Here is a 16407-nt window from a genome sequence, read left to right on the forward strand (position 1 = left end):
CTCAAATAGATCAACACGTGTCAAACCGCTCTGGGTTGTCTAAGAGTTTAAGCTTAATCCATACAGTATGTGTCTCCATATATGACAAACATTAATTTTCAATGCATCATTACTGCAGTATAGTCAAGTATACAGTAGCCTTTCTTAGTTGTTTACCTGCTTCTTTATATGTATACTTTACAGTCATGTCTTTGTTAACAGGTATCCTATTTTTTCTAGTTTTCCATACACCTTTATGGTTATACAGTGACATTGTGATAGGAAAATAATGTAACCTAAATAGGTCTAAACTTACCTCATATCTCACTCTAAAAAGTTTTTGGTGTTTTCAAAATTGATACATGGGTCTTAGCATAACAGAGTTTTGCTTTATGCTGCTGTGTTATAGTAGGCCTATTGTTTATAGATGCTTAAGAATAATAAATTGGGTCATGTGTTTATGACATTTTATTAAATTTATTATGTTTGTTGATTAAAGAAATGTACAAATTGCTAAAAACAAACAAACAACAAAAACGATTAACATACAGATACAGACACAACATCAGATACATTTTATATTTATTTCACTTTAAAGCAGTTAAAAATTACTTCAGGGTCATTTCTGACCCATATGTATGTGTGTGTGTGTGTGTGTGTGTGTGTGTGTGTGTGTGTGTGTGTGTGTGTGTGTGTGTGTGTGTGTGTGTGTGTGTGTGTGTGTGTGTGTGTGTGTGTGTGTGTGTGTGTGTGTGTGTGTGTGTGTGTGTGATGATATTTCCCATCATTTAAAAACAGAGAGTATTCATACTGTAGTTTTTAATATTTGTGGTGTACATTCATTTATTGTGTCTAATTATCAGTGGAGCTGCATTTCTACCTTCTTTATTATCATAAGGGCTCAAGTATGGAAAGAGTTTCTGACTGAAAGACTGACCAGTGAAAGAATGAATGAGAGATCCAGATTCTCCATCATAAAAGGAGACCAGACCCCGTTCATAATCCACAAACACACCCACAACCTGAGGCTTCGATTTCAGAGACAGAGAGACAGTGGGAGATTCACAAGCCAGATACTCATTCTCATTCCTCAGCACTATAATCCAGTATCCAGCTTCAGGAACTGCTGTAATCCATCCCTTCCTGTTAATGGATTCTCTGGCCACTCCTAAATCCCAATCAGTCTTTCCTTTTACCTGCACCTCAAAATAAAACCTCCCCGAGCTGAATCCCTCTTTTGCCAGGACACAGTGACAGGAATCAAACCTTTCTGGGTTGTCTGGGAGTTTACGTTTAATGTCCTCATATGCCACTTGTTTTCCATGATCAAACAGAATGAGATTTGGATGAGCTGTATTGGGATCCAGAGTCAGATCCACTAAAAGAGAGAGATTAGATATGAATGCAATACTTTGCAATACAACAGTTTTCATGTGTTTAAAACAAAGTAGTCTTTTATTGTTTTAGACCTGCGTACCTGCATATTGCTGCATTGTCTTCTGAACTGGGGAGACAACCGACATAGCTGTATCAGGATCCAGAGTCATGTCCTCTGAAAGACAGAGATGAGATATGAAAAACAACTTCACAATACAACAGTTCTCATGTGATTAATATAAAACGCACATTAAGTATTATATAAACTTGGTTACATAAACTAGATTGTGGGTTAATCATTTACTCTTTTAATACACTGCAATGCATTTCAAATATATTCCATGACCTGGATACATCAAAAAGGCACAGCTTATTTTAACTGAATTAAAACTTTTGTACACCAAATCAAAGTCATGTTTTGCAACCAACAAAATCATGTGCTACCAACATGTGGAAAAGACCCAGTAGACTCTCATGTCAAGGTGTGTCAAGGTTAATCAGTCTCTTAAAATATCATATGTTTTGACTTTTTAATAACAAGGCAAGTTTAGTTCAAGTAAATGTCATGTGGTGTGAGTTTTCAAAAACATAGAGACATATAATAATAATTAATTACATCTGTAAAGAAAATGACATATTATTTAAGAAAAATACATACAATACACCGAATGTGTAAAGAAAACGTTACTAGAAAAATAGCTGCACCTCATAACATCTAAAAAAAATAGTATAAAAGCGTAAAAGTAACAAACTAACTTCTAATTAGTTTGTTTATTGTGGACACTCTTAATTTCATTGACCCACGTACCTCCATATTGCTGCATTGTCTTGTGAACACTCTCAGTGTCACTGACTGTTGTATCTGCATGCTGCATTATCTTCTGAACTATGGAGACAAATTACATTAAAAGATTATGAGGCATATATGGCAAACTGGTAGTTTTAGGGTACATTATTAGTATTAATGTATTAACTGAATCACTCTGAAATTAACTATATATTGTATCTTATACTGCAGTGTTTCATGGAACACTAGGCCTATGCATTTTACATTTCCTTACCAGTTTTGCTGAGTTTCTCATCTAGAGTCTCCTGCAGCTGAATCAGAGCTTCCTTCAGAGTCTCCACATTCATCTGAGTGTCACTAATACTGATCTCAGTGCTGCTGCTGGTGGCTGGAAGTCTGATCAGCGATGGGTAAATCTACAGTAGGAGAGAGCAGAAATCTCTCAGCATGAGGAGTGTTCTCTGTGATGTGAGCAGACAGAAGGACACTGACCTGTAGGAGGTGCAGGTGATCCTCAGTGTGTGAGAGCTGCTCCAGCTCAGTGTCTCTCCTCTTTAGCTCAGTGATATCCTGCTCCAGCTCTTTAATCAGGTCTTCAGCCTGCTTCTCTGCTGCTTTCTGCTTCTGCTCCATCATCTCCAGCAGCTCAGACTGACATCTCTCAATGGAGCGCATCAGGTAAGTAAAAAGCTCAATGCTCTCTTCTTTGTCTTTCTCTGATGATTCCTGTTGGATCAATCAATTCACTTTATGTTATATATTTTAAAATAGCTCAACAAAAAAATGACAATTCAGTCTGTTTACTGTAAGTATAATTCATAAGTGCATTATATTTTTATACTTACATTTTTTACTTCCTTTAAGTGTCTAATGTCTTGTATTCTCTTCATTTTGTCCTGGATCATCTGCCGCACATCTGTCTGCGTCTTCATCAGATGAGGCTACAGACACAACAGAACATACAGACACTCAATTGATTCAACAATCCCATCTAACACAAATAAGTAAATACTTTATTTACAACCTGGTCTCATTGGAAAAATATGACCACACATGAAGCATGAAACATACCTAGTACATAATTTGCAATACCCAAATAATACAACAATTGTTCATAATCCACCAGGGTCACATTTCCGTTACCTTCCTCTCTCCGCTCTCCTCTTCTACAGCAACAGTGTTGTGATTCTTGTGGTCTTTTATTCCGCAGAGGAAACACACACATATCTGATCATCTCTACAGAACAGCTCCAGAGGTTTTCCATGTGTCTGGCATATATAGTCCTCAAGATTCTCCACAGGATCAATCAGTTTGTGTTTCTTTAATTTTTGTACTCTGTGGTGAGGCTCCAGGTGAGTTTCACAGTAAGAGCTTTGACACATCAGGCACATCTTCAGAGCTTTCATCTTTATATCTTCACAGATGTCACAGAAAACCTCAGGTTTACTCTGACCAGACTTTTCCTTAAAGAGCTGCACAAGCTGTCTGAGTGCTGTGTTGACTTTAAGGTTGGGTCTTTTACTGAATGTTTCTCTACAGCCTGGACATTTGTAGGTCTGACTGTTGTCCCAGCACTGGTTCAGGCAGATTTTACAGAAGTTGTGTCCACATGGAGTGCTGACTGGATCAGTGAACAAATCCAGACAGACCGAGCACTTGAGCTCCTCTGCCAGAGGACCACTGGAGGATGACAGAGCTGAAGAGATAGGCGAAGAAGCACCATTATCACCTGCATTCATAACTGATTTATAAATGCAAAGCAAATGATGTTTAAAAATCATCAGCATTTAGCAATTAGTATATCATGCAAGAAAAAACCTAAATCATTTTCATTTGATGTGATTTTATGACTCTTTTCACATTATTATTCTGTCTTTCTTTCTTTCATTAGGTTACTGACATAATGGCGGTTCATCCAGACTCCACTTCCTGGCCTCGGTTGGTTGTTGTGTTGCTGATGAAGATTCTGCCATTGCTCTTAATTTCCCTTTTTAAGTCTATTCACAGTAAACATATCATAAAATATGACTAAGAAATATGACAATATAGAAATGTCAAACTGATTTCATTCACTTTTAGCAGCCAAACATACTGTTCAGGTACAAAGTACACATGAGTGCAAAGTTCACTAATCATAAAAAATTATTTGTTAGAGTTCTGACTTGAATTTAAAAAAAAATCACAGAATATCAAACATGGCTGCATTTAAATGTTGAAAAATTTAGAATCAAATAGGGAAAAGAAAACTAAATAAAGCATCAATACCACAAAATGTTTTCACACAAATCGGTTGTAAGGTAAAACATCAGTGTAAAACATACGCATAGTTTTTACCTTCAGCTTTCAGTTTGTCTGCAGTTCATGTACTTCCTGATTCTGTTGCGTGACAAAATTTGTGCACATATTAAACTTTGATGTTCTCTTAATACAATTTTGATAACACTTCAGAGAAACAAACTAAAAAATACCAAGTGTTTGACTCACTCTAAAAAAAACTTTCCCATCTTTACTTCAGTTCAGTTAGATATATAGAGGCAAACCAATAAACTGTTCAGTAAAATCTCTTTCATATTTCATATCACTTACCTGTGTGAGTTTTCAGCTGTGCTTACAGATCTTAGATTGACTGAATATATGTTCTGCTGTTTAAAAAGAATATGTTGCCAAACTGTTTAGTTTAGTTTTCGTGCACTGAAAGCTCCCACCTGCAGTGATGTCACAGCTCCTCCCATCTTTTCTCATGGATATGAAGCAGGTCAAAATGAACCTCTGTATTCAAATGTGTTAGATCATAATGTCTTGTCATAAATGATTTTGCATACTTCTATAATTTACATACTGTTTGCATTTGCATAAGTTTTAATATGAATATTATTACTTTATTTTTTTATATTATTCAACTTATGTTTGTGCATTCAAATACTGTACTTCCACCACTATGAGTTATTAAAGCCATTTTAAGATGATTTTAGACAAAATGGCTGAAAAATCATAAATACTGGTAATATGATTTAATGAGTTATCACTTTTCATCAAAAGGTGGCACTTTTATCAATGTGGTATTTTCTGTGTGAGGTGATAATGGCACACAAAAAGTTTGGTGTCAGTATAAGTCAAAGCTTTGTAAAGATACAGCCTCAGATTCAGTTTAACATCATACCTCAACTTTGTTGCTGCGCTATACAAAAATGCTTTTGTCTATTGACACAAAATCTGTAACTTTTTGTCAGCACAGACCGAAGATGATCTATCTCGATTTTGGTGAAAATCAGATGAAAGTCTAGGATGAGTTTGAAAGACTAGTTTTTCAACATAAATGAAAATGGTGACCAAAAATTTCAGACAACTATGCTGCCCTCCAAAGGCAAAGTGCAGTAACTACGCCAACACTGAAACTGAGAAAAATGCCTTTAAAGTTTATATGCCAGCTAGTCAAACATGTTGACACTCTGGTTTCTCTGAAACGGGATAAAATTGAACCAGGAGACTTTGCCACAAGACAAAACCGTTGTCACAAAGTCCATTTTAAGCCTTAACTCAATTTTGACCAAATGTGTAGTTACTGCGCTTTGCCTTTGGAGGGCAGTATGGTAAAATTGATACCATGTTCTTAGCATGACCCAATGAATATTTCAAATATTTACATTACAATAGACTAATTTAATGAAAAGTTATAAGCATTTTTGGAAACTTCATATGCAGTTTGGCATCTTTTCAGCAAATTTGTTGGCATTAAACGAAAACCGTTTTGTATTTCGACATTTTGTCAGCATAGTCTGAAGATGAAGTCAAATTTGGTATGAATTGGAATCAATTGGAAAAAAAATTGGAAAAAAGTAGGTTTTTGACATAAATCAAGAGATAGTTTGGCTGACTATGGCAAAATTGGTATCTATGTTCTCAGCATGACCTAAGGAATATACTGAGATTTTCATTACAATAAGCCAATATATTCAAATGCTATTTGCATTTTTTTTTTCTTTATAACTTTTGACCACATGGTTATTCGGTTGGACTAACCAACTTGAATTCCATAACATTTTGCCAGCATGTTCTAAAGATGATCTGAGCCAATTTTCATGAAAATCAGACAAACAGTCTATGATGAATTAGAAAAAGTAGCTTTCTAATTTTGATCCTTGGCATGAGCCAAGGATTCAGAGAGACATCAAATTTGACTGTCCTCTATCAGTGTGCCAAATTGCATAACTTTCCCGCAAGTGGTTCTGTGGGCTACCATAAACTTCCAGGGCAGAATAATAATAAAAAATAGTAGGAGCAATCACATCTTCTGTGCTTGGTCCCTAATAAGAAGCTTCACAAATTCCACCAGGAGGTGATATTGACCCAAAGCATGAATGGATGAATACTTTAAAAAAGATGATAAACAATCCAGGTGACATAATATTTTAATCATGTATTTTATTCTAAGTGGGATGCAATAATATTTATCTTAAATATTACAGGATTTATCTTGAGAATGAATCTGAATCTAAAAGTTGCATACATTTCTGTTTCCTCCAGCAAAACATTGTGCTATGTCAGTTCTCCAGCAACAAACTTCGCTGTCTGTTTGAGGTCAGTGTGAACTGCTGTTTAACGCTTGAGTTACGAAAGAATGTCCTTTACATTATTCCCAATACATTGAATGAACTCCTGAATGTAGAATGTTACATAACATACATAGAATCTTTTGAGTCATCATGTTTTTAACTTTGCTGTCAATCACATTGAAAATTATGTCCAAAAAGTAATTCCAGGTGAAACAAAACCCTGGAAAATCTGAAATAAAGGCCCCTTAATCTTTGGTTAAAAAAATTAACACAGGATTTATTTCAGATTTTAATTTATTTATTTATTTATTTATTTATTATAGCTACAGAAGCAGAACAATGCAGATTTAATTAATTATGATTTTCAAAATTAAAAGAAAAGGCTGGAAAATCACTAAACATATTTTCACATTCATGTTCTTGGTGTAAATTCATTCATTGTTTTTGACATGTGAGATGATCAGCGGTGATGCATTTTTACCCTTTTCATTTTTACAAGGGCTAAAGAATGGAAAGATTTTCTCAGTAAAAGACTGACCAGTGAAAGAATACATATGAGATTTGGACTCGACATCATAAAAGGAGACCAGACCCTCCTCATAATCCACAAACACACCCACAACCTGAGGCTTCACTCTCAGAGAGACAGGGGAAGACTCACCAGCCATATACTGATCCCCCTTCCTTAGAACTACAATCCAGTATCCAGCTTCAGGAATCGCGGTGATTGTTCCTTTCCTGTTAATAGATTCTCTGACCACTCCTAAATCCCATTCTGTCATTCCCTTTACCTGCACCTCAAAATAAAACCTATCTGAGCTAAATCCCTGTTTTGCCAGGACACAGGGACAATAATCAAACCTCTTTGGGTTGTTTGGGAGTTTATGCTGTATGTCTTCACTTGTCACTTGCTTTCCATCATCAGACAGGATGAGATTTGGATAAGCTGTATCAGGATCCAGAGTCACATCCACTTAAAGAGAGAGATAAGACCAAAAAAACAACAACAACTTTACAACCAATTATATTGAAAATAATGTACTGTCTACTCTAGACTTTGGTATATGACTTTAAAATCGTACTAGTGACAATGTGATTAAACACATAATCATTTTACCTGCATGTTTCTGTATCCTCTTCAGCACTGTGGAAACAAATAACTATTATGACAGAAGTTTTAATATCACACAAGAACATTGTATGTCCGGTTCCTGTTCTCTGTTGAATGCTTGTGTCTCCTCTTATCGCTGACTTTCATCGTAGTGTATTTCTATGGTTTCTTAAATTTTTTTGTAACCCCTACACCTGCGTTTGTAACCCCTACACCCGGGTCCTACTCACACCCGCTCCAAGAGGGTCTGGAACCCCACACTAACAAGGAGGCTAAATACTGCAGCCTCTAGCATCTGTCGCTAGTGCGCCTCTTGAGATCAGGGGAGTGAGGTGCAGCACCTACCACTGGCCTCTGCTACACTTACCCCGCTAAACCTCACTCCCACCTGGGTCACGGCACCAATGTAACCCCTACACCTGGGTCCTACTCACACCCGCTCTAAACGGGTCTCCGGCATGGAAGACGGGCGCACTAATAAGGAGGCTAAAGACTGCAGCCATTAGCGTCAGTCACTAATGTGCCTCTTGAGATCAGGGGAGTGAGGTGCAGCACCTACCACTGGCCTCTGCTACACTTACCCCCCTAAACCTCACTCCCACCCGGGTCACGGCACCAATGTAACCCCTACACCTGGGTCCTACTCACACCCGCTCTGGGATGCGTCTTCCAAAAGCATCGTTAGCCAACTATGGTCACAAGTTCCGTCATTACCAACATAGTTCAACGATTCAGTGTTTCCCAAAACCATAGTTCAAGCGAACATTCGCAAACAGTGTCGCAAACTTACGTGGTTAGAACTACAGCTGTCGACCTGTGGTTAGAAGCGTAGTTTCTTGTTAGTAAGACATATGAGCTCAATAAATTATGCTCTTGGGCACAATACGTAAGCTAGCATGTACATTCAGTACATTCTATATCTTCCATTGAATATAAATATAAATGCATTTTAATTTATGTATTTTTGTTCATCCTCTATAAGTGTTGTTTATGAATAGTGCGCATGCGCACAAATGCCTAAGGGAACCCCGGAGTATGACGTAAGAGGGAACCGGCTATGAATCAAACATCAAATAAAGTGAAATGACAGGGAACAAAAATAGTAAATTAGGTGCCATGTTCAATTTAGCTGCATTTTAGATATCTCTAATCAGTTCAATAGCAGAAGTTATCACTCGGTGACGTCATTAACAATGGCCCTACATTGTTGAACTAACGTGGTTCAAACGACGGAGATGGGACCTTGTTCAGGAAACAGTCGTGACTAGCTAGTTTGTTTCTACAACAATGCATCATACTATGGAGGTTGATCAGAGAGTTACATCGTTGTACGGGAAATGCACCCCTGAGCGGGTCTCCGGCATGGAAGACGGGCACACTAACAAGGAGGCTAAAGACTGCAGCCATTAGCGTCAGTCACTAATGTGCCTCTTGAGGTCAGGGGAGTGAGGTTTACCTGTGCAGCACCTACTGCTGGCATGTGTTACATGTTTACACTTGGCATTAACTTTGGATCAGGTTGGATCATCAGTCTATCAGGACATAGTGCGTTGCAGCTGACAATTTTTGGTTCCCAGAACGTTCTGAGAACGTTAGTTTTTGGACCCCAGAACGTTCCCGGAACGTTCCCTATTGGTTAGCCAGGAAAAGTTTTCTTTATGTAAATAGAATGTTCCCCTAACTTAAAGGGAACATTCTATTTACATAAAGAAAACTTTCCTGGCTAACCAATAGGATTTTCCCGGAACGTCTCTTTAGGTTAGGGGAACATTCCGGGTATGTTCCCGCAACGTTCTAAGAACGTTCTATTTATGTTCCCAGAAGGTTCCCTGAAAGTTCTCTGATGGTTCTCAGAACGTTCTCCTAACCTCGTCACTCCGGTACCGCTTCTGTACGTCAGCACTCCCTTGTCCTGGAGTAAGCGGCATAGAAGGCGGATGGATGTGGATCTCAATAATCAAATTTTCAATTTTTTTGTTGTGTTTATTAATTTGCCAGGTAAGATTAGTGATGTGGCATCGCAGTTTATGTTTATAAAATAGTTATCTGTGTATCCCATGTGCTTGTTTGATGAACTTGTGTTTTGTATTCAGGAGTGCACATAAGTTTTTTAACCTGGTTCCCATAAGTACCTCATGAGTACCTGAAGATTTGGTTTGGTCCTCACACTGCACATAGTGTGACTCATTAAATATAATTAAATATAAAATGAATAATAGGAAAGGGGGTGACGTGAGGCCAAGTATAGTGATCCATACTAGGACTTTGTGCTCTGCATTTAACCCATCCATGTACACACACAGTAGTGAACACACACCGTGAACACATTGCTGCGGGCAAGGCGAACAGTTGGGGGTTCGGTGCCTTGCTCAAGGGACTCACCTCAGTCGTGGTATTGAGGGTGGAGAAGCCGCTGTGCATTCACTCCCCCACCTACAATCCCTGCCGGACCTAAGACTCGAACCTGCAACCTTTGGGTTACAAGTCCGACTCTCTAACCATTAGGCCACGGCTGCCCCCGTGATAACATTATCATTGTTATAAAACAGTTCAAGTATAAAACAATGTTAGTTTAAACCTTAAAGATAAATGTGCGCTATTAGGAGGACATCGAGGCGCCAGCGCGATCACTTGCATTTTTTTCAGTGGAAGCCATTTAAAATTTTTGCTCACAAAGGTACGAGTAATACATCAAAAAGCATTACAGCATTTTTATAAAATAAAGAAAACAAAAATTATGAGCTTTCTTCCGTCTCGTTCTTGAACAGGAGCGCTTAACAAAAATAAAGGGAAATGCACGCCTCACAGACATAAATATATCTATAGAAAGCTTTAAATTATTACTTAACGAAATAAAACAAATCGAAAAAAACAAAAACTCTTTCATTATGTAATCCGTTAAGATTAATTTCTTTCTAAAGGCGTGTCCAAAAAGAGACAAATTCAGATTTGTCCTTACACTTTCCCCGACACATTCATTGTTATTTATTTTTGCCGGTGCTTTGTGGCAGGTTTCAGCCTATTGCGTGCGCTTGAACGCGGATCTCTTCCAGCTGCGCTGAAGGACACTAAATGCCATCCGAGCCGGTCTCGAAAGTGAAAGCGAAAGTAAAGACTTGTGTTGTTTTCACCAGTGTGGCATTTTAATATGTCTAAAATATAAAAAATAAGGAGAAGCCTAAAACAGGCCCGATGCCGGCTGGGTCTGAACTATGATGTGAAAATTGGCCCGAAGCTCAGCTCTAGTGGTGTAAAAAAAAGTCAGGGCTCATCGGTCTGGGCTGAAATGCAGCGCTTCAATTGACTGATTTGACGCGCTGCAATACGGCATTGTTTAAATGCTTAAATCCGAAATATACTGATAGGGATATTTTACCCCAAAATGAAAATTGCCATAATTTACTCAATATCACTTATTTGTTCTGTGGAACATTAAAGAAGATACTTTGATAAATTCAGTAAATTTATGTCGATAGAGTAGAAAAATCAAGGGTAACCGGTTACATTCTACAAAATATATTTTGTGCTCCACAGAAGAAAGTAAGTCTTGGAACGAGGAAATTATTTTTATTACAGAAAGATTTTTTTATTACAGAATTTATAAGCAATACATTTCCTGCATTCTAGCTCAAAATCAGTGCTTTATTGTGTGCATTTCTCTGTGACAAAAATGCATTAAGTTTTTAAAATTTGAATTCAGCAATATCTATTATTCATTTCTGTCTTGTTTTATTCATACATTTATTTACTCCAATCAATGGCCCTATAACCCAACAAAACTTTAACGGGGGAGTTTTAGTCCCAGTCCATGAAGAGCGTCAGTGAATGAAATGTCACGTTTTTGCATTCTGCTTTGAAAACGGCAACGAATAGCCTATAATTATGCTTTTAGTTTGAATAGAAATCTTATTATAGCGCAATCTAAAATGGTAATTGTACATTGACAGCTGCAACCATGTTGGTACGCAAATGCGTGCTCTGAAGTTATTTACACAGCGCATTTTATTTTGGTCGCGCATGCAGACCTGCTGACCACTTGTGAATCACTGTTTATCGGTAAAATTAACCACATCGGCGCACCCGCGGCTGGAATGGTGTTGCAACATGACATTAATTGATGTACTACAATGGCCTCAATGGTATTTGTAGAGAGAACCGAATAATATTTCATTATTAAGTCATTTGTATTCTATAGTCTTTGCTAATATTCTCTCATTTGATGAGTGCGATGCTGGTGAAAAGAGTTTGTAGTTTTATTAGTTATATAAAGTATACTTAATGTGTTTTACACAGTTTGTGTATGTTAGTACAGCATTATGGTTTGATTACTGTAATGTTACATGATGCAGTACATTGTAAACACTTTTAAACGTTGTGTAAAATGGTGATATTTAAGTTTATTGAATGGGAGTTTTACTCATTTATGAAGTAAATTGAAAATCTGAAATTTTCTTACCAGTTTTGCTGAGTTTCTCATCTAGAGTCTCCTGTAGTTGAGTTAAAGTTTTCCTCAGAGTTTCCACACTCATCTGAGTGTCATTAATACTGATCTCAGTGCTGCTGCTGGTGGCTGGAGGTCTGATCAGCGATGGGTAAATCTACAGCGGGAAAGAGCAGAAATCCCTCAGCATGGGGAGTGTTGTGCTCTATGCTGTGAGCAGACAGAAGGACACTGACCTGTAGGAGGTGCAGGTGATCCTCAGTGTGTGAGAGTTGCTCCAGCTCAGTGTCTCTCCTCTTTAGCTCAGTGATCTCCTGCTCCAGCTCTTTAATAAGTGCCTTAGCCTGCTTCTTTGCTGCTTTCTGCTTCTGCTCCATCGTCTCCAGCAGCTCCGACTGACATCTCTCAATGGAGCGCATCAGGTAAGTGAAGAGTTCACTAATGTCTGCTTTCTCTTTCTCTGATGTCTCCTGATCAATTTACAAAATGTTTGTAGTTAATTCATATTTAAACATAGAACATTGACTTCTTCAATTATGTTTTTAAAAAAATCACAAATGCATTCTTTAATATCTCTGTTGTTTCTCCTAGACAGGAATGAGATTAAAGTCACCATGAAATCAAAACTGACACTTATATTTTGTATAAAATATTTAATAAAAAATTAATAATATATTTTTAAAAGGTCTGATAGCAAACAAGACTACATGGAGATGACAAAATATCACTATCCACCGTATTCTTCAACAAGTAAACCTGAGTGAGACTTCCGGTCCATTAGTCGCTTGGGTAACACTTTAGAATAATGGGCCGTTGTTAACAAGTAACTATGCAGGAAGTAATAGGTAGTTCTACATTAACACTTAATTTAATACTATTAACTAATATAGAAGCAAGATTAACTAAGCAGTAGGTAAGTGATCATTTTGGACAAAGGTAGTCCCTTATTAGGTATTTGATAATTACTAAAGAAAAAATTGTAATTGAGAACTACTTGTGAACTGTGACCAATTCATAAAGAATAACTAATTAATTATCACAACAGTAACATTTATAAAATCAACAATTAGGTTATTTGTGCAAGCTAATTTATGGAAACCACCACCATCACCGGTTGAAGTACTGGTTGAAATTGTGATTCTTACCAAAATATGAATGGATGTGTTCTCTGTTCATTTCAAACAAACATATAATTTATTTAATTAGGATGTAATGCCAGCAATGATTGGATTCTCATGATTGGATTATTTCACTATTGTGAGCTGCATTTAGTTCAATGTTGCTGTTGTTGTTGTTTTTTTTTTTTTTTAAGTATTCTGGGGCAGGCTTCTCTTTAGTGTGATAGTAAATATGTTATTTTGCTTCCGTAATGAAGACATTAACTGCATTTATTTTGTTAAGCACAAACACAACATTTTCCACATTACAATGTCTGTTAGAATATCGGTATAGTGCTTCAAAGAAATGCATGGCTGTACAGTATGTCATATAAAATATGATTAAAAACTGTTTATTGTAAATTACTTGCAAAATCCATCTTAACCCCTCAATAATAACTCAAGTGTTACCTTGTCAGTTCGCATGAACTACTACTGTGATCTGGCCCATTATTTTAAAGTGAAAAACATCTTAACCCCTCAATAATAACTCAAGTGTTACCTTGTCAGTCCACATGAACTACTACTGTGATCTGGCCCATTATTTTAAAGTGAAAAACATGTTAACCCCTCAATAATAACTCAAATGTTACCTTGTCAGGCCACATGAACTACTAGTGTGATCTGGCCCATTATTTTAAAGTGAAAAACATGTTAACTACTCATCAACTGTCTATATGCACCGTGATCTCATGATAATTCGTATGTATTTACATAAAATGTGGTTCTCCAAAACGTACATTTACTTATGTTTTTCCAGACACTAAAACATACAATACTGACGTATTTACAGCATCTAAACATACAAGTACTTAGTATTTTTAGCATTTTAAGGTCTACAAAATGTTAAACAAGACTACACTTTAAACCATTAACATAAATGACATTTCTGCAATCGTTTAACCATTCATGTAATATTAGCTTCGTTTGCCGTGGTGGGACACAAAAGTGCTCCGACATGCTGTGACTAACAATACAACCATAAAATGCACCGAACACGCATCATAATCATAAAATCAAACAATTTTATTTGTACGCTGTAATCCAGATCTTCAGAATTCATACAATTGCGAGGAACAGACCCAAATTCAAGCCTTTATATGACGATCGTTATTCGTTACATCTCCATCCCAAGCAGCGACTCCAGCAGCAACAGCAATAAACCCCAGCGCTGCACTGCATTTAACAATTCAAATACAAACGCACCAGGAAACTACAGGCTTTACGGCAGGAAAATCGAACGTTCATTGGCTCTTACCAGCATTCGCTACAGATTACGACATGCCGTGTTTCTGGTGAGATGTTTGAACGATGCGCAGGCGCCATCACGAAGAGGATCTGGATCAGGATAATATTTTCTGCCATCAGCAACCTAAATCCTACTCTGTACCTCAAAGAAACCTACTGTCTGTATTCCGCCAGAGACGACTGCGGTTGCAAACGCATAGTCATTTGGATTACTTTTTGGTACGGCTGTTGACATTTTTGCAATGAATAAATGATTGCGATTGCACGTTTCCATCTTTCATGTTTTTCTTTATTACTGTACAGAGAGAGTTATGGTTAACGTTAGGTTTAGAGGTAGGAGTGTGATTAGTGACTATACATTTTTTTTTATGCTATATTGTTATCAAAATGAGAATTTTCCCGCATATTTTGGTCAGTTAATGTTACGTTTTATATATTACATTTTAAATCACTTATTAATATAATGAAAAAATGCATATTTGCTGTAAAATGGTTTAGGTTTGGGGGTAGGTTAAGGGGGCTATCTAAATCGCTTATTAATGAAATGATAAATTTGCATATTTGCTATAAAATTGGTAGGTTTATGTTTGGGGGACATTTTAAAATTAAAGTAAAATTAAACTCTTAAAATAAATTTGGCACAGTAAATATACCTAGCCACAAGCAAGGTAACACTTGAGTTATTAGTGAAGGGTTAAGATGTTTTTCACTTTAAAATAATGGGACTGACAAGGTAACACTTGAGTTATTATTGAGGGGTTAACATGTTTTTCACTTTAAAATAATGGGCCAGATCACACTAGTAGTTCATGGGGACTGACAAGGTAACACTTGAGTTATTATTGAGGGGTTAACATGTTTTTCACTTTAAAATAATGGGCCAGAACACACTAGTAGTTCATACAGACTTACAAGGTAACACTTGAGTTATTAGTGAAGGGTTAAGATGTTTTTCACTTTAAAATAATGGGCCAGAACACACTAGTAGTTCATGGGGACTGACAAGGTAACACTTGAGTTATTATTGAGGGGTTACGATGGATTTTGCAAGCAATTAACAATAAACTTGCACTGAAGCACTAGTGATATTCAGACATACTGTGAAAAATGTTTTTGTACTTTACAAAATAAATGCAGTTAATGTCTTCATTACGGAAGTAAAAAGAACATAATTATTTACTATCGCACTAAAGAGAAGCCTGCCCCAGAATACTATTAATACTAATACTAAAAAAAAAAACATTGAACTAAATGCAGCTCATAATAGTGAAATAATCCAATCATGAGCATCAAATCATTAATGGCATTACATCCTAATTAAATAAATTATATTATATGTTTGTTTAAAATGAACAGAGAACACATCCAGTCATATTTTGGTAAGAGTCACAATTTCAGCCGGTGATGGTGGTGGTGTTCATAAATTAGTTTGCACAAATAACCTAATTGTTGATTTTATAAATGTTACTGTTGTGATAGTTAATTAGTTATTCTTTATGAATTGGTCACAGTTCACAAGTAGTTCTCAATGACAATTTTTTCTTTAGTAATTATCAAATACCTAATAAAGGACTACCTTTGTCCAAAATTATCACTTACCTACTGCTTAGTTAATCTTGCTTCTATATTAGTTTATAGTATTAAATTAAGTGTTAATGTAGAACTACCTTTTACTTTCTACATAGTTACTTGTTAACAACGGCCCATTATTCTAAAGTGTTACCGTCGCTTGTGCAAATCCATTAAGGGTTTC

At 36.6% G+C, this 16407-nt stretch overlaps 2 protein-coding genes across 2 annotated transcripts; both read right to left on the reverse strand.

The window, feature by feature from the left end:
- Positions 1 to 436: 436 nt before the first annotated feature.
- Positions 437 to 4843, reverse strand: LOC141285064 (E3 ubiquitin-protein ligase TRIM39-like). The gene is made up of 10 exons (XM_073818102.1): positions 4731 to 4843; positions 4479 to 4520; positions 4045 to 4141; positions 3287 to 3840; positions 2989 to 3084; positions 2636 to 2869; positions 2418 to 2559; positions 2165 to 2242; positions 1457 to 1531; positions 437 to 1357 (listed from the first exon to the last, which is right to left on the reverse strand). The coding sequence occupies exons 3-10, from the start codon at positions 4115 to 4117 to the stop codon at positions 819 to 821; spliced, it is 1791 nt and encodes a 596-aa protein (XP_073674203.1). The 5' UTR covers positions 4118 to 4141; positions 4479 to 4520; positions 4731 to 4843; the 3' UTR covers positions 437 to 818.
- Positions 4844 to 6569: 1726 nt separating this feature from the next.
- On the reverse strand, positions 6570 to 14014 carry LOC141284347 (E3 ubiquitin-protein ligase TRIM39-like). The gene is made up of 5 exons (XM_073817348.1): positions 14000 to 14014; positions 12486 to 12719; positions 12265 to 12406; positions 7815 to 7841; positions 6570 to 7670 (listed from the first exon to the last, which is right to left on the reverse strand). The coding sequence occupies exons 1-5, from the start codon at positions 14012 to 14014 to the stop codon at positions 7129 to 7131; spliced, it is 960 nt and encodes a 319-aa protein (XP_073673449.1). The 3' UTR covers positions 6570 to 7128.
- Between the last annotated feature and the right edge of the window lie 2393 nt (positions 14015 to 16407).

This window comes from Garra rufa, chromosome 14 (genome assembly GCF_049309525.1).
Source record: "Garra rufa chromosome 14, GarRuf1.0, whole genome shotgun sequence".
NCBI classification, from domain to species: domain Eukaryota; kingdom Metazoa; phylum Chordata; class Actinopteri; order Cypriniformes; family Cyprinidae; genus Garra; species Garra rufa.

Excerpts from the sequence above, each read along its gene's own strand:
- LOC141285064 (XM_073818102.1), bottom strand. The coding sequence starts at position 4,117 with ATGGCAGAATCTTCATCAGCAACACAACAACCAACCGAGGCCAGGAAG. Across the intron at positions 3,841-4,044 it reads TCTGGATGAACCGCCATTAT|CTCTGTCATCCTCCAGTGGT; the intron begins GTCAGTAACCTA and ends CTATCTCTTCAG. Across the intron at positions 1,358-1,456 it reads GACAATGCAGCAATATGCAG|TGGATCTGACTCTGGATCCC; the intron begins GTACGCAGGTCT and ends TCTCTCTTTTAG.
- LOC141284347 (XM_073817348.1), bottom strand. Across the intron at positions 12,407-12,485 it reads ATCACCTGCACCTCCTACAG|ATTTACCCATCGCTGATCAG; the intron begins GTCAGTGTCCTT and ends TTCCCGCTGTAG. Across the intron at positions 7,842-12,264 it reads TGAGAAACTCAGCAAAACTG|TGCTGAAGAGGATACAGAAA; the intron begins GTAAGAAAATTT and ends TTGTTTCCACAG.